This window comes from Dasypus novemcinctus, chromosome 5, assembly GCF_030445035.2.
Source record: "Dasypus novemcinctus isolate mDasNov1 chromosome 5, mDasNov1.1.hap2, whole genome shotgun sequence".
NCBI classification, from domain to species: domain Eukaryota; kingdom Metazoa; phylum Chordata; class Mammalia; order Cingulata; family Dasypodidae; genus Dasypus; species Dasypus novemcinctus.
In genome coordinates, this window is record NC_080677.1 from 57,238,698 (window position 1) to 57,256,632 (window position 17,935).

The 17,935-nt window shown below is 38.6% G+C and overlaps 2 protein-coding genes across 8 annotated transcripts in view; one reads left to right on the forward strand and one right to left on the reverse strand.

Moving 5' to 3' along the window:
- Positions 1 to 7,913, reverse strand: part of PPP1R9A (protein phosphatase 1 regulatory subunit 9A) — a 459,269-nt gene extending 451,356 nt beyond the window's left edge. For 2 of the 7 annotated variants that reach the window (XM_071215169.1, XM_071215168.1), the window contains exons 1-3: positions 7,527 to 7,596; positions 6,633 to 6,839; positions 3,793 to 5,398 (exon numbers count right to left, since the gene is read on the reverse strand). In XM_071215169.1, the coding sequence (XP_071071270.1) occupies positions 3,793 to 5,187 (1,395 nt within the window). In that variant the 5' untranslated portion in view covers positions 5,188 to 5,398; positions 6,633 to 6,839; positions 7,527 to 7,596. Of the gene's footprint in view, positions 1 to 3,792; positions 5,399 to 6,632; positions 7,020 to 7,097; positions 7,205 to 7,526 lie in introns of those variants that run through there. The other 5 variants (XM_058296966.2, XM_071215170.1, XM_058296964.2 and 2 more) reach the window with 4 other exon arrangements.
- Positions 6,573 to 17,935, forward strand: part of LOC131278499 (uncharacterized) — a 41,996-nt gene continuing 30,633 nt past the window's right edge. The window contains exons 1-3 of the mRNA XM_071215512.1: positions 6,573 to 6,723; positions 7,103 to 7,517; positions 8,141 to 8,242. Of these exons, the coding sequence (XP_071071613.1) occupies positions 6,573 to 6,723; positions 7,103 to 7,517; positions 8,141 to 8,237 (663 nt within the window). The 3' untranslated portion in view covers positions 8,238 to 8,242. The remainder of the gene's footprint in view (positions 6,724 to 7,102; positions 7,518 to 8,140; positions 8,243 to 17,935) is intronic.

Here is a 17,935-nt window from a genome sequence, read left to right on the forward strand (position 1 = left end):
ACACAGAAAGAATATGACTTCCTTAATGAGGATGCACTGTCTTTAGAAAGGTCATCAAAGAACAGAAGTGAGCAAAACAGCCTGAGGAGCTTGCTTAATGGAGCTGTCCACTTCCCACCTACCATTAGCTACAGACTTGATCAGCTTCAGTCACTTTATTTATTTATAACATTGTGCAACACATAGTAGGGGATCAACAAATGTTCTTAACACTAAAATAATGAAAAATCATCCTTTCTACACTTGATTAATCTTAGACAAATTTACTTTAATTCAATCCCTTAGTTTTGAGAAATTCCTGAGAATGGAGACATAATTCCACACCTCAAAGTAGCAGGGTTCCATATCTTAAAGTGTGATAGGATGCTTTTCATTATTAATTCCATTCTAATATTCTACAATCCTATGTAACGAAACAACCTATTCAATAAGAAACAATTGTGTCCATGAAAAATACGTGAGTCATACTAAATGCTGGCCAGCAATATAATCGTACCATTCTTAAAAAGCAGCTAACAATATTTATGTGCAAGGAATATACTACATAGGAAAGATCAGCTATTATTTTGATGTTTTTCCGAGCCTAGATTTAAAACATCTTAGGGGGAAAATCTATTTAAAACATCCATAGAAGAACTGGAAGAGAAATTGAGGACAAAATCACACACAAAACTGATAAACAAGAGCTACCCCAAAAGACCAAAGGTGTTAACAATATTTATGCTAGAGAAGAATACTATGAAAATACCAGGAAAAGAATGCAAAAGTTCTAAAGCTCATTTTGGTAGGGTATATGCTCCCTATCGCCTCTGAAAGAGGATGTATGTTTATGTTTCAAAGGAAAAAATTTAGGTTGGCAATCGTAACTTCCTATTCCATAAACAAAAATTTGTGGAAAGAATCAGGACATACATACGGAATAGCTGAGTAAATTTTCTTCCAGGTGATCTACAATTTCTCTCTCATTTTAACCTTTTAGTACAGCCAAATACAGTTCAAGTACCATAGACCTATGGTGCATAGTCCTAAAACTACTGTCATAGGCATTTGGCAGAGTTTTTTGCACTGTTCTATATGGTTTCTAAATACTAAATGTTTAAGAATTGACTCTAGGGAAACGGACTTTGGCCCAGTGGTTAGGGCGTCCGTCTACCATATGGGAGGTCCGCGGTTCAAACCCCGGGCCTCCTTGACCCGTGTGGAGCTGGCCATGCGCAGTGCTGATGCGCGCAAGGAGTGCCGTGCCACGCAAGGGTGTCCCCCGCGTGGGGGAGCCCCACGCGCAAGGAGTGCGCCCGTGAGGAAAGCCGCCCAGCGTGAAAAGAAAGTGCAGCCTGCCCAGGAATGGCGCCGCCCACACTTCCTGTGCCGCTGACGACAACAGAAGCGGACAAAGAAACAAAAAGCAGACAAAGAAACAAGACGCAACAAATAGACACCAAGAACAGACAACCAGGGGAGGGGGGGAAATTAAATAAATAAATAAATCTTTAAAAAAAAAAAGAAAGAATTGACTCTACAAGTTCATAGAAGGGGTAACCTTATAGATTTTGTGTCTTCTGCAGCTCACAGCATGAGAATAGGCATATAATAAGCCATCCATAAATTAATTTCTTTAAGTATTAAGTAAATTTAATTTAATTACTTATTACTACCCTCTGAGGCAAAAATCTTAATTGGAGACTAATCAAAACACCACCACCACAACCACCACCACTACCAGTAGAAAGAAGCTCTCAAAATTTCCAAGTGAATCCACTTGCAAATTAAACAAAGGAAGCAACAAGGGAAAGTAATTGTCTTATTTCTTACAAAGGGCTAAGAATGAATCTTCTGTTTACAAACTCAATCCACTCCATTTAGTACCATTAAGAGCCCAAGAAAATGCAATGCATTATCTGTCTCACAAACTTTATGCTTAGTCTTTGTTCTTAATGAAATGTGTTAAACTTAAATGGTATGTAATTGATTTTTCAGTCTCTATTATATGAAATGTAGACTTTTTATTAGATGAAAACTAAGAGGCAAAATGCCTACTGCATAAGCAATAGTAGCAGCAATCATTTGAATTTCAAAAATCCTACCTAAAAGCTGGTTTGTTCACTTATGAACAGGCTTATTTCAATAATAAATCCTTTAAAATCCATTAAACATATTATTGTGCAGTTATGTTTTGTGCAGCACAGTTCCCATTTGGTTGAGTATGTAGTTGTCAACTTGATGGATTTTCATAAGCTGCTATCCTACAGGAAATTAGTCACTAGGTTTAACAAACTCTGAAGAGGTCAATTCAGTTATTTCTGCCTTGTTCAATCTGAAACAATTTAATCATGCTGCTTTCTCCCTAAAGGGTAGAAAGGTGATTTCAAAGTGGAGCCACTGCAGAAGGGGAGGTATATGATGAAATTTAGCTGGCTGGAGAGGCCAAAAGAATTGGTGGAGAGATGAGAGGGAAGGCAGGTGAAAAAGACACAATTACAAAGGAAGGTGATAAAGCAAGAAACTTGGTTTACTTTGAAATTAGATTCACATCTATAGTTTATTTTAAACATATATGAACTCGACTCGGCCCACTCTAATCCAGAACTTCTGGTTTATACTAATGAAATTAAAGTTTATCTGCTAATACCTGTTACTAATTTCAGATTACTGTTTAAAAATAGTATTTCTTAATTAAAGCAATGCCAGATTTCTCTTTGACTATTTCTATGTAAATTATTTACAGTCTCCTATAGAAGTTTCAGAAGATGGAAATAACAATAGTACAGCGATTTTGTATTTTAAGGAGAAAATTTGAACAAAGGACATACCAAATTTCAAATCTATCATAAATGCACAGTGTAAGCTAGAAGGCCCTGGGGAGTGGTTTCAAACCACACATTCTTTCACCACAACCCTCCAGATTCCCCTAAGAAGGCACGTAGCATTCCTGGAGACTCTGATAATTAACCAACTACCCCCAACCCCCAATGCCATAATGCCATTATCAGCTAACCAAGTTCCAACACCTGCTGCTGATGTACTTCATGCTACTCTTCTATACCAAATGCTAACTGAGTGAAGTCATTAAAATAGAGCAGTCAACTGGCATTTATCCAGTCTTTAGGAGGTAAAAATAAATCCATGAATGACAAATCAATTTTACTTCCTTTCACAAAATTTCATTTCAAAACTACATAATGAATTTTAGAGCTGTTAACAATCACAGCTTTTCAATTTAAGTATTTAAGTCAGCTAAATATATTTCAATAACTAAAACTTTAACTACCAAGTGGCAATACAAAAATAAGTTCCAACATTCCTCACAATCCACTTATAATTAAGTAAAGGATAACTCAGATTTTTTTTTTTGAGCAAGTAAATAAAGAGTATTATTTCTGGGTTACCATAACTATCCCATAGTACATTATACTTCATATCCTACATAGTTTAGATTCAGAAAGTTTACTGTTAGGTAAAACTAGTTAAAAAGTAATTCTTTTTCAAACTAAAACTCAAGTTTTCACAAGTTCATATTATTCATAGTCTAGTTCATTTGAATGTATCTCACAATCCATGAACATCTTCAATTTTAATATTATTCTCAATTTTAATGGTTTATTCAACTATAAGGCACATTAAGAAAAATGACAGAAATCTCTCAAATTCCAAACCTTCAAAATCACCTGACAACATGTGTAAATCAACAACCTTAAATTCCTTACAAAAACTTCCAACAGTTGTCAAATCTATTCTACACACAGGCCCAAACAATAAAAACAAACTTAGAAAACAAAAGGAAAATGTACTTACCTTAATTGGAGCACTACTAAACTTAATTTTTCTATTTACTGGGATGTCTTCTTCTTCTGGCAATCCAACAATTTCTGAGTATTCCATATCAGGGTGATAATAATTGTTTTCATCACTATCTTCCTGCTCATCCTGTTCAGTGCCTGTCTCTCCCCAGTCTGTATTATACCTGGATCTTACCCTATATACATTGTAGTCACTGTGCATGTAAACATGGGAGCTCTCAAGATTATTTGAATCTTCAGGTAATTCCTTTCCATAACTGGACCCAGAAGCATCAAAAGAGGTGAAATCACCCCCTGCAAGTTCTTTTCTCTGTTGTTTTGCTGCCTCGCTCCCGACTAAATTAGCTTCAGCATCTTCTAAAGGTTGATTTTGTGGTGAAGGGATTTCAGACTCTATTGACACTTTATTTTCAGCATAAGATTCTTTTGAGATGTCTTTGTCAATTCTGTCAGTAGTCTCTTGGTTAGATGTTGAGTCCTCAGCTTCCTTGCTCTGCTGTATCTCCTCACCAGGTACTGAAACTAGAGAGGTACTTTTAAAAGTCACTTCTGGTGCTGGAGCTGTATTGCTCTTCTGAGCATCCTCTGCATTAGTACCTTGTTTGTCCGAAGGAGACCAAGAATTAGAATCCTTAAGGTGACCGAAGGTATCAAGAATCGTAACTGTAGATGGCAAATTCAGGGGATAATGCCCAGTAACTGAGTATTCCTCACTGTTTTCAGCCTTCTCTGAAACGATGGCACTAGGAGAATCAGTATTCTCAAATACGGCACTCAGTTGACTCACAGTTGGGGAGACAGCCTCTGTCCGAGAGCTAAGGCTGTCCAAGGAGTCAGTACTGCCTCTGTTGGACTTGGAACCACCCCATTCATCCTGAGGTTCGCTCCCTCCAGCTTTCTCTTTCTTTGGAGAATAGCGGTTGTTTTGTCCTGATTCATGCACACTTCTCTCAAACATCCTACGAGTTTCTGTGAACTTAGAATATGAAGGGCCATCGTACATTGTGTCAAATCTACTAATTCGTTCTGAAACAGAGGACTCCAACTTGACCACTGAGCCATCTGTTTTCTCCAGAAATTCTTTGGGCTTCATTCTTCTCTGAGGAGATGAAGATCCACCTTTCCCCCTCGTTTTGGCAATGACTGCAGCATTCTCATTGGGTTCCATACCCATCTGCATAAATAAGTTTTTAATTCTATTGACATTGGAGCCATATTTCCTTCCCCTGCTCTGCTGTGGGCCCTCACCTTCTTTTGTTTTTTGTTCCCCATCTGACTTGGGCTTGTCAAATGTACTTTTCAGGGCCTGAAACTCAGTTCTATATGCATTCCTATGAGGAGAGGCACTTCTGAGAGTGGTTCTTTCGCCTGAAGACTCAGTTTTCAACATTTTCACTCCAGAGGTGAAAAGCCAATGTTCATAATGATTTAAAAAGAAAACAAGCAAACAAAAAAGCACTCTCTTCTCTAATCACCAGGTCGAGGAAAAGTACCTCTCAAATGGCATACTGTCAGTGATCGTCCCAACGGGTATATTATGAAATTATTCACAGTCAAGAGTTACACAAAATGGTTTTTTCAAAGCAAGATTAGAAGTTCATCTGTAACAGAAAAGAATGAATTTCTGAATTCACTTAATTATTTTAATGGATGTTTAGTCAATCAATTTACACTTTATTTTCAAAGTGGCTCGGTCATACATCAAACAGAAGAAATTATTTATTGGAATGGGAAGTTTAAAGTTAAAAGTGCTGTAAATTATAATTCTCACTGGTCTTTGGTAACAAAAATGTTTCAGATACAATCTGAAGATCCCTATCGAAGTCAAAAACACACACCACATATAAGTTGCACATCAGTAATTTGAAATCAACAGTTCAGCCCAAGTTTTAGTTGCTTCTGTGAAAGTCCTTAAAAGAAACCAGCAGTTAATAGATCTTTAAGAAGTCATTAAATTGTCCATAGTCAACTTCATTTGAACCTATCCAAAATTAGGCAGAACTTATTTTTTCTGTAGAATGCAATTAAGTTTGGAATCTATGTTTACAAACTCCAAAATATCCGTGGAAGTTTGTTTCACTCTTTCTAGACCAATATTCTCATCTGCAGCATCCCCAATGCAACACTAGTGCAATTTCAGACCAAAACTGCAGAAAAAAGTTCTTAAATGGCAGTAAGATCTCCTGTAAATTCAGTTATGTCTAATATTTGGAAGTTTATTAACACTGGATATTGACTATGGGATGTAGAATATAATGGGAATAAATGCATGAGAACGTGATGATCTGAAAGCAAATACACCATGAAATCTCTTTTCACAGCCCTCATTTGTTTATTCCTTCTTGCCTCTCACTACAGGCTCAAAATACAAGGCAATGCATGCTTGCTGGTCTCCTCTAACTCACAGCTGGATTTTTTATCAATAACCCAGCCATTAAATACTTCAATATCTGCCAAGGAGCAGACAATGGAGCTTCTAAAGATTTTTAATTTTTTGTCATATTTGACCGAACCCTATCACCCTCAGACACAATCAGCTGAGGAAGCACACACTTTTCACTTAAATCGTCTCCAAACTCGACACCTGGCCCAGCACGCATGCATGGCCCATGCAGACAAACAAGAAGGGCTTTAGAGTGTGATGTCTGTTTTTGTAAAGCATCGACAATCTCCTTTAACTCTGACATTTTTAAAAGCCAAAAGCCCCCTCCCCTCCCTTCTACATACCCATCCTACTCCCTCCCCCGCCAATTCCAACCCGAGGGGGCGGGGGCGATGGGGCCGCCAGGGATTCAAAACCTGCCCTCACAAAAGACAAACATAAATAACACCAACTTGAGAGGCAGCCGATTCCCAAGCCTGGTTCGGGACGCAATTCCTCGGCCCCGGGGCAGGGCCGGGAGAGCTGGTGACGCCAAACGCTATGGTAGGAGGTCGCAGACTAGCTTTGTGCCAAGAAGCACCTGAAGTCCTAACACATTGGCTGCGGCTCCCAGCGGCTGCCAGGCGATTCCCAGTGTGGCACGGGGAGAACCGAGTTCCCTGGCCACGTTAAAAAAAAAAAAATTAAATTAAATTACAGTGTAATGAGAATAAATCCCTTTGTTTTTCCTCCCAATGTGCCAGGAAACAATAGATCCTACTGATAATGCCTCCCATCCTCAACCTATCGCTCCCCAACCACGGCCCACCCCCACCCCCAGCCTGCAACTCAGCCTTTGTACATCCTTGATTTTTTTTTTTTCCCTCATTATCTCCACCCTCCCCAACTCCTCGCCCCGCACAGAGCCTCCCCCTTACCCGAGCGGGAGCAGCCGCCGGCGGGCAGGGTCGGGCCGCCGCGGCTCCCACCCCCTCCTCGGAGGTGCCCCAGCCCCACAGTGGCCGCGGCTCGGTCCGCGCCGCCCGGCTCCGCGCCCCGCCACCCGGCTCCTCACAGTGCGGCGCGGAGGGCGGCTGCGGCGGCCGCTTCCACTTGCGCTTCGGCCCCCACGCTCGCCCTGCCCGCGGCGGACGGCCCCGGGAGGCTCGCCGTGCTTCCCAACGCCATTGCGGACGGGCGGCGGCTCGGGCACCGTCGCGCTCGCATACTCGGGCGGGCCAGGGTGGGGGTTGCCGCCGGGGAAGGGGCTTCACCACGTGCGGCCACCCGCGACGACCCAGGCAGGACGGGTGTAATGAAGGGCAGGCCTTGGCGGTGAGGAAGGCCCAGGGTAACAGGTGCCTCACCTCAGCTGATGGGATTAACTCTAGGGCCGCAGAGAGAGGGAGCCCGGCTGCAAAATCCCAGGAGAGGGAGAGAGAGGGAGCCTCTGGCGGCCAACGGAGGGCGAAAAGCACGGAGAGGCCCGAGGCGAGGCCGCCCCACCCCCTCGGCCCAGGGCGAGGGGCCTGTATGGCCCGGGGCAGGCCTGCTCCTCTGGGGCCTGTCGGTCTTGCCGCGCGGGTGGCGGTTCCGGTGGGATTTTGGGCTGTCCGCTGCCGGGGCCCTCACTTGCCTGCAGATAACTACGTGATATCAAGGCATTCAAAACCCTGGGCCACTATCGCGGGCTGGAAGGCGGAAACCTAGGCCCGAGTCCAGTGTACCGGACCTCAGGGCCCTCCACTTACGCCACAAGGGCTGAGCTGGCCCCACCTTTGACTTTACGGCCCCACTGCTGAAAGCAGAAGGATAAAGGAGACCTCTGATTTCATCGTCTTGAGGAGTGTTACTCAGCACCCCCCTTTTATAAAGGCTCAGTACCTTCTTTCCTGGTTCCTCAGGCCCGCAAAAAATCCCATTAGTGTTAGTCTTTAGGCATGCCTCCTTTTATTGCACTTCACTTTATTGTGTTTTGCAGACAATTGAAAGTTTGTGGCAACCCTGTGTCCAGCAAGTCTATGAGAGCCCCTTTCTCCAGCAGCATGTGCTTGCTTGATGTCTCTGCCACAATTTAAATAAGGTATGTACATTTTTTTTAGGGGTAATGCTATGCACACAGTCTACAGTATACTGTAAACATAACTTTTATATGCACTGGGAAACAAAAAATAGGGTGACTCGTTTTATTGTGATATTCACCTAATCACTGAGGTCTGGAACCAAACCTGCAATATCTCTGAGGTATAAAATTGGTCATGGCTATCAATATAGATATTTAAATCAACTTTCCAAAAACTATAAAGTAGGAACTCTTAATGGGTTATTTTTCAAAAAAGTGAAAACATGACTCTCAGAAGTATAAAATGAACAGGTGTCAAATTTTTATTTGACTGGTTCATAAGGGAGGAACAGAAAAATATTTCAACCCATTCAAATGAGTGTCTGAAGAACAGATATAATAGGCAATCAAGAACGTAGCAAACGTGTTAACATCCTATAGGGCAATAAAAGGTAATGTTAGGAATTACCTGTTCTTTGGGACAAAAATCAATTGTATCTCTAAGGAACAAAATTAATTTGCACTTCTATAGTTAAGATTCATTTTTATTAATATAAATTTCTGCAGCTTTCAGAGTTGTAAAATGGCCTAGTCAAAGAGAGTCAAAAGTGCAGACTAGTAAAGAAACAGATAAATCCTGTGGATAACACCCAGTATTCCACTGAGAGAACAACCAGTAATCTTTTGAACATTTATTTCATAGTCTCTCATAAGCTTTCCCAAAAGAACTACTATGCTCTGCATTTTACAGAAGGAAAAATTGAAGTTTGGGTTTTTAATTTATCTACAGTTCATTATCTAGTTAACGGTAAGGTTGGATGCTAACTCAGGCAAGTTTGTAAACAAAATCTATACTATGGAACCAAAATCACTCCCTTTTAATTTCAAAAGTACTTCTATGTATCTTTTATTTTGAAGAGTAAGATTTGTTTTTCTTTCCCCCAAGCATCACCAAATTCTGGGTCCTTTCCCAATAAATTGGCATTATCTGTCTACATAGTAGATGCTGCTTCTATAAGCAAAAACAGATGTAAAAGGCAATGTGAGGGGGCTGTGGTTCCATTCTCCACTTTCGGAAAGAACATTTGTGCTGTCTGGAATAATTTAGTGGAAAAGTTCCTGTCATTTATTTGCAGTGTAGAAACCAGGTTTTTTAGTAGAATAACTTCAATAAGTACGGAACCTAATCACTGAGTTCTCTCTGTAAAAGAGGGGGCAGAGTTGGCAATAAAATCAGTCTTACACCTCTTTGCAATAAGATGATTCATACAGAAAAGCAGCCTAAAGAATTTAGTTGCTTTGGGGTTTAAGTTCTGAAAATGTGAAACTTAACTTCTGGAAAAAATTCTTACTGAGGGAATGAATGACAGTTTTTCAAACATAATGCTGATAATTTTAGATTACTGGATAATCTTCCTATAATCTACCTTCCACTTCTAACACTTACTTGAATGTTCTTGTATTGTTAACACATATGGCCAGTTAAAGTTCAGTTAATTAAAAGTAAATACAATTAAAGATTTAATTCCTTAATTATGCTAACCGTATTTGAAGGGATCAGTAGCTACATGTAGCTATTGGCTACTATATTGCACAATGCAGATATAGGACATTTCCATCACAGAAATTTCCATCGGACAATGCTGTCCTGAACAACATTTGTGCTATTATAAAATGGAAGAAGTACATTGATTTTATAGGAGTAAACGAGGTTCAATAAACCTTTATGATTATTATTTTACACTTTTTTATTAAAGTTAATAGATCAATAAATCTTTATAATTTAAATCTTTACTGTATTAGGGATTTAAGGTAATGAGTTTTGCATGTTCAAACTGGGAAGGATAATGCCACAGAGAGTGAAGGTCATTACTGACCTGCAAAGCCTACAAAATGTTGTGCATTTGAAGGTGTTCAGTTTTCATATATGGTTTCTCAACCTTTCATAAATCACGTGGTACACTGTGAGATGCTATTCCTCTTCCCTTTACAACCATTAATATCATTAGTAACTATGGAAGGTAGATTAGTGGATAAAGGAAAAGTACAAAATGTATTCTACATTGTTTAGGGGTTCTTTGAATATATTTTAAAAGTTTTCTTTAATATTTTGAGTAACTATTCAAAGAGTTAACTTACCCACTTGTATAAATGAAATATCTCAAAACTCAAGAATCTAGTTTTAAGACTAGGGTAAACTGAACAAACGGGTCCTGAAAAGAGAAAAGAGCACTATTTAAGAATCTCTAAAAAATGTCTTTATGAAAGAGGAAAAGTAATGGAGGAATAATGCGTATAGGTAATTTTACATAAAGCTTTAGAATAAAAGGATATTTAAGTTGTACTAGTAATTCCTTACCAGTACTAATACAAAAAATTTGTTGACAGTGACAAAGCAGCTTGTTTACCAAAAGTTTAGTTTTAACTACATATTTCACATTTGTAAATATCATGGTGCTTTTTTGCCTTTAGTCAAGAATGTTAATATTCAGTTATATGGTTTTAAAATAACCATCCAACTTGAAGGTAAAAGTTTAAATTTATACCTTTTAATCTTATGGTATTTCACACACACTCCATTGCAGATGAAGACAATATTTCTCTGAAATAGTGATAAGAGATTTCTCAGGTTCACATTCAGAATAAGTCAGATAAAGCTATGATCTGTCGGATTTTGTGAGGTTAGCTATAAAACTGAGTCTAAATTAATAAATTGATTTCACAATTCAGAATATGTCATATCTACCCAAATACATTGATAATGATTCAACATGGTTTTATATCTATGTTTATGGCCCACAGTTCAATTCCATTGATCTCTGTATTTATCTTTGTGCCAGTACCATGCTATTTGACTAATGTAACTTTGTAATAAGCTTTAAAGTCAGGAAATATGAGTCCTCCAACTTCATTCTTCATTTCAAGATGTTTTTGACTGATGTGGGCCCCTTACCCTTCCATTTAAACTTGATAATTGACTTAATCATTTCTGCAAAGTACGCTGTTGGAATTTTGATTGAGATTACACTGAATCTGTAAATCATTTTGGGTTGAATTGATATCATAACAATATTTAATCTTCCAGTCCATAGGCATGGAATATCCTTCCACTTATTTAGAATCTTCTTTGATTTCTTTTACCAAAATTATGGAGTTTTCCATGTATAATTCCTTTACATCCTTGATTAAATTTGTTCCTGGATATTTGATTCTTTTAGTTGCTATTGTAAATGGAATCTTTTTTCTTGATTTCCTCCTCAGAGTGCTCAATACTAGTATATAGAAACACTACTGATTTTTGCATGTTAATCTTGTACACTGACACTTCCTGAATTCATTTATTAGTTCTAGTATCCTTGTAGATTTTTCAGGATTTACTATAAATTGGATAAATAGTAAATAGTAAAAATTTATTTTTCCTTTTCCAATTTAGATGCCTTTTATTTATTTTTCTTGCCTAACTGCTCTAGCTAGAATGTCCAATAAAATGTTGAAGAACAGTGGGCATCCTTGTCTCATTCCACATCTTAAAGGGAAAGCTTTCTGTCTTTCGCCATTGAGTATGGTGTTAGCTGTGTTTTTTTCATATGTGCTCTTTATCATGTTGAGAAACTCTCCTTTTCCTATTTTTCTAAGTGTTTTTTTTCAAGAAAAGATGCCTTTTCTACACCAATTGAGATATCATGTTTTTTTTCCCTTTCACTCTGTTCATGTGGTATATTAATTGCTTTTCTTATATTGAACTCCCCTTGCATACCTAGGATAAAACCCACTTCATCGTGGTGTATAATTCTAATAATGTGATGTCAGCATCAGTTTGCTAGTACTTTGTTGAAGGTTTTTGCATATATCTTCATAATAGAACTTGGCCTGTAATTTGCTTTTCTTGTATTATCTCTATCTGGTGGTGTTGGCCTCACAGAATATGTTAATGTGGCCCCCTGTTTAATTTTTGGAAGTATTTGTGCAGAATTGGTATTAATTCTTCTTGAAATGTTTGGTATAATTCACCTGTGAAGTCGTGTGGTCCCAGTCTTTTCTTTTTTGGGAGATTTCTGATGATTAATTCAACCTTTACTTGTCATTGGTTTGTTGAGGTTTTCTAATTCTTCTAGAGTCAGTGTAGATTATTCATGTGTTTGTAGGAATTTGTTTCATCTAGGTTGTGTAATTTGTTTCCATACAAGTGTTCATAGTATCCTGTTAGGATCCTTTTTATTTCTGTTGGGTTAATAGTCATGGCCCCACTCTCATTTATGATTTTATTCATTTGTATCTTCAGTCTTTTTTTACTTTGTCAGTCTAGTTAAGAGTTTGTCAATTTTATTGATCTTTTCAGAGAACCAACTTTTTAAATGCTTTCTTTTGGTTTTTCTTTTTTTACTCTCAATTTCATTTATTGCTTCTCTAATATTTGCTATTTCGTTCCATCTGCTTGCTGCACATTTGGTTTACTGTTCTTTTTCTACTTCCTCCAGATGTACAGTTAGCTGTTTGGTTTTAGCTCTTCTTTTTTTTAATGTATTCAAATATATCACTCATACATAAACATATATAAACAATAAATGTATAATACTTGCGAACTTACAAAACAAACATATCTAACATCTCACCCTACCACCAATAACTTGCATTGTTTTTAAACCTTTTTAATTAATGATTAAAGAGTGTTAGTGAAATATTACTACTAAACAAAGTATTTTTCCCCTAACCAATCCAGCTATTATCTTTATATCATTTATATATGAACATACATAAACAGTTAAGTGTATAGTAAAAGTTGTGAACTTACAAAGCAAACATGCGTAACATCATAAGGGATCCCATACATCACCCCTCCACCAACACCTTGCATTGTCATGAGACGTTTGTTACAAACTATGAAAGAACACTGTCAAAATCTTACTACTAATCATAGTTCTTATCTTACATTTGGAGTGTTTTTCCCCAACCTACCCTATTATTATTTTTTAAATATATTTTTTTATGACAGGAGTTATAAACTTAGAAAACAATCATGCACATGTGCAGAATTCCGAAACAACACCCCATCAACATATCACAATGTGGTGTGTAATTTGCTACAGATAAAATAATATCATCTGATTATTGCCATGTCCATAGTATACATTTGGCTCACATTTTCCGTACTGCCTCAGCATCAACACAGTACATCTTTTGCATAGATGCAAGAATATTATATTATTACTGCTAAACGCAGTCCATAGGTCACTCCAGCTATATTTTTCCCATGCTTCTCCACATTCCCAATACCCTGTAGTAGTGATATACATTTGTTCTAGCTAACAAAGGACACTCACATCTACCACCAACCACAATTCTCACCCACCTCTTGGTTTACCGTGCTATCCAGTTCCTAGATTATTCTCAAGCATTCTGTCAATTGGCATTTACATAACTAGACTACCATTTTCAGTCACATCCCCATTTATAAACTTGCTGTTACTGTGTGTTACAATCCACTCTATACATTTCCACAATTTTACAGTAAAGCTAATTAAAACTTCTACATACATTAAACATCAGTAGTCCACTCAGTCCTTCTCTTATCTCCTTTAAGAATTCACCACCTACCACCAGGTCTTGAAGATATTTTCCAATGATTTCTTCTAGAAGTTTTATAGTTCTTTTATTTTTAGTTTCTTGATCCATTTTGAGTTAGTTTTTGGATAAGGTGTGAGATAGGGGTCCTCTTTCCTTCTTTCAGCTATAGATGTCCATTTCTTTCAGCACCATTTGTTGAATGGATTGTTCTGCCCAAGCTGTGTGAGTTTGACAGGCTAATCAAAACTCACTTGACCATACCTGTGAGGGTCTGTTTCTGAACCATAAGTTTGGTTCCATTGGTGTGTTCTGTCTGTCTTAAGGCCAGTACCATGTTGTTTTTACCACTATAGGTAGGTATTATGATTTAAAATTCTGGAGATAAGGGTTCACGTTTCCTTTTTATGATGTTTATGGCAATTCAGGACTCCTTACCCTTCCAAATAAATTTAATAATTGTGTTTTCAATTTTTTTCTTTAATGCTGGTGTTATTTTTATCGGGATTGCATTAAATCTGTATATCAATTTGAGTAGAATTGACATCTTAATGATATTTAGTCTTCCAATCCATGAGCATGGAATGTTCTTCCAGTTATTTAGGGCTTTTTTGATTTCTTTTAACATTGAGTTGCAGTTTTCTGAATACAAGTGCTTTACATCATTGGTTAAGTTTATTCCTGACTACTTGAGTTTCTGTCCTATTTTATTTTCACCACTCTTTTAACACTTTCAGTTACTTTTATTGATATAATCTTCATTTCTAGACTCTCTTCCAGGCCCCTTTCTCCTGTCTTTTCTTTTCAGGCTCTAGCACACCCTTTAGTATTTCCTGAAAACCTGTTCTCTTGCTTAGAAATTCTCTCAGTTTCTGTTTATCTGTGAATATTCTAATCTCACCCTCATTTTTGAAAGACAGTCTTGCTGGATATAAGATTCTTGGCAGGAAGTTTTTCTCTTGTAGTATCTTAAATATATCAGACCACTGTCTTCTTGCCTCCATGGTTTCTGGTGAGAAATCAGCACTTAATCTTATTGGATATCCCTTGTATGTTATGCATTGCTTTTCTCTTGCTGCTCTCAGAATTTTCTCTTGTCTTTGGCATTTGACATTCTGATTAGTATATGTTTTGGAGTTCGTCTATTTGGATTTTTTTGGATGGAAGTATGTTGTGCTTCTTGGACAGGGATATCTATATACTTAAATAGGGCTGGGAAATTTTCTACCATTATTTCTTTAAATATTCCTTCTGCCACTTTCCCTTCTCTTCTCTTTCTGGGACACCCATGACACATATGTTTGCATGCCTTTTGCTGTCATTTAGTTCCCTGAGACCTTGTTAAATTTTTTCCATTCTTTCATCTCTTCTTTTGTATGCGCTCACTTTCAGACTTTCAGAGGCCATTTCTTCAAGCTCACCAATCCTTTCTTCTGCCTCCTCAAATCTGCTATTATATGATTCCAGTGTTTTTTAATGTCTTTGATTGCATCTTTCATTCCAATAAGGTCTGCTGTTTTTCTATCTATGCTTTCAAATTCTTCTTTGTGCTCATCCAGTATCTTCTTAATATCCTTAATCTCTTTAGCCATCTCATTGAATTTATTAAGGAGATTTGTTTGAACATCTATAATTAGTTGTCTCAACTCCTTTATGTCATCTGGAGGCTTATCTTGTTCCTTTAACTGGGCCATAGCTTTCTGTTTCTTAGTGTGGATTGCAATTTTTTGTTGGTGTCTTCGCATCTGGCTTACTGAAGTATTTTTTCTGGGTGCAGTTTTTCTCTCTCTAGTTTAGGGCTTCCTATTGTTTCTCCCTTGCTGGTTGTGAGTAGGAGCCAAGCATGTAGTTGGTGCTATAAGCTGTGGAGTCTCAAGCTGCTCTCATTGCACCAGCGACCAATGAAGCTTCTTCCAACTTTCTCCTTTGTCAGGGGTAGGGACAGAGTTACAGCTATGTGGAATAATCCATGTGCAGGCCTAGTCTGTAGTTGTCCAGAAAGACTGATGAAACTTCACATCCCTTTCTCCCATACCTGGGGCAGGGATGGAACTGCAGGTGTAGGTAGCAATCTATGCAGATTTCTGATTTTCAGTCTGTGCCACCCAAACTTCCCTGCAGTTACCTCTGTAGCCTGGTGCAGGGCTCCTCAGCCTCTTCCCTTCCAGAGGCTGTAGCCTATGAGGGCTGCAGACTGATCTGCGTGAAATCAACTGTCATCAGGGCTTCCCCTCAGGCTGGGGGTGGAGTCAGAATGGTGGCTACTGGTCTCTTTCTGACTTGGACTGGTTCTCACCCTAGCTGTTCCCAGGGTTATCTCTTAGCCAGCCAAGTCTCCTGATCAGTAGCTGAAATCAGCAGCCAACCATCTCCTCCTCCCCTGTTTCTGGGAAATGGAACTTCTAATTCCTGTCACAGAACAGCTCCTGGGGTGACTCGTGCAGCCAGATTAGGATAATCACTGGCCTCCTCGGCTTGGCCGGTAATTACCTGGAGAGTCTGGCGCAGGTCCTCACAGATTCCTCCCCACTGGAGGTGGCACTGGGGCCCAGGCCAGACCTGCAGTCTGATCTGGATGGGATGAAGCCGTTCCCCACCAGCACGGAGATTCCCAGTCCGCCCCACTTCCCATCGTGCCAGGTGCTGAGTTAAGATGGCTGCTCCCAGCCTCTTTCTGACATGGACAGTCTCAAACCTTAGCTGTTCTCAGTATCATACTGTAGCCCACTGAATTTCCTCATCATAGCTGAAACTGGTGCCCAACCGTCTCTTCCTCCCCTGTTTTGGGGAAGTGGCGCTTTCAATTCCAGCCGCAGAACAGCTCCCAAGGCGGCTTGTGCCTCCCGTGGAGAATGGGCACCGGCCTCCATGGCGTGGAGTGCTTTACTTACGAGTCTTCTCTGCAGATGGGCAGTCTCCTCCTTCCATTCCCCCAAGGACGTTGCAGGATGCTCTTCTGGCTTCCTGGAGGCCCCAAACAGGTGCTTCAGCTAGGTCCAGAAAGCTCTGGGTATTTGCTAACTGCCCCATAGCAGGAACTGACTCTAGGAGCTCCTTACTCTGCCGCCATCTTGCTGGTTCTCCATAGCTCTTCTTTTTTAATGTAAGCATTTACATTAAATTTCCCTCTTATCACTCTCTTTGCTTTGTCCCATGAGTTTTTGATATGTTGTGTTCTTGTTTTCATTCATGTTCTCTGTTTCCATGTTGATCATCTGTCTATTGAACATCAGTAGATGTTCAATCTATTGATGACAGCAATGTATTGAAATTTCCAACTATTATTTTCAAAGTGACAATTTCCCCTTTCAGTTTGTCAGTGTTTGCCTGGTGTATTTTTGGGCATCATCATAAAGGAAATAAATATTTCTGATTGTTAGTCATTCTTGATGGGGATTGACCCTTTTATTAATATATAGTATCCTTTTGTTTCTTAAAACAGCTTTTGACATAAGGTCTGTTTTGTCTATTAATATTGTAGTTACCCCATCTCTTTTGTGGTTACTCTTTGCATGGAATATCTTTTCCCATCCTATAACTTTCAACCTATTGGTGTCTTTGGATCTAAAGTGAGTTGGATCATGATTTTTTTATCCATTCTGACAATCCTTGTCTTTTTATTGGGTAGTTTAATCCATTAACATACAGTGCTATTACTGGAAAAGCAATACCTCAGCCATTTGTCTTTGATTTTTATGTCATATCTTTTTTTTCCTCTTTTCCTCTTTTGAAAAGATGATCTTTTGTGATAAATCTTGATTGATCCCTTTCTTGTTTCTCTTTCTGTATATTTTAAAAATACTTTCTAAATACTTTCTCTGTAGTTACCCTGGGGTTTATATAACAAACCCTGCATCTATAACTTACTAATTTGAACTGATACAAACTTAGCTTCAATAGCATATGCATTTTCTGTTCTGATATCCCTTGTTTCCCCTCTTTATGTTGTTTTTGTCCTACATTACCTCTTTATATTTTGTGTTTCTATTACCAGGAAATATGCCTTTTTCATCTTCATTGTATTCTGGTTCTTATAGAAATTAAAAAGTTATATATTGAGGATGCAGTAATATTGTATTTTTGCATTTACACACTTTAGTTACGTTTACTGAAGATCTTTATTTCTTCACACTAATCAAAGCCACTCTCTCC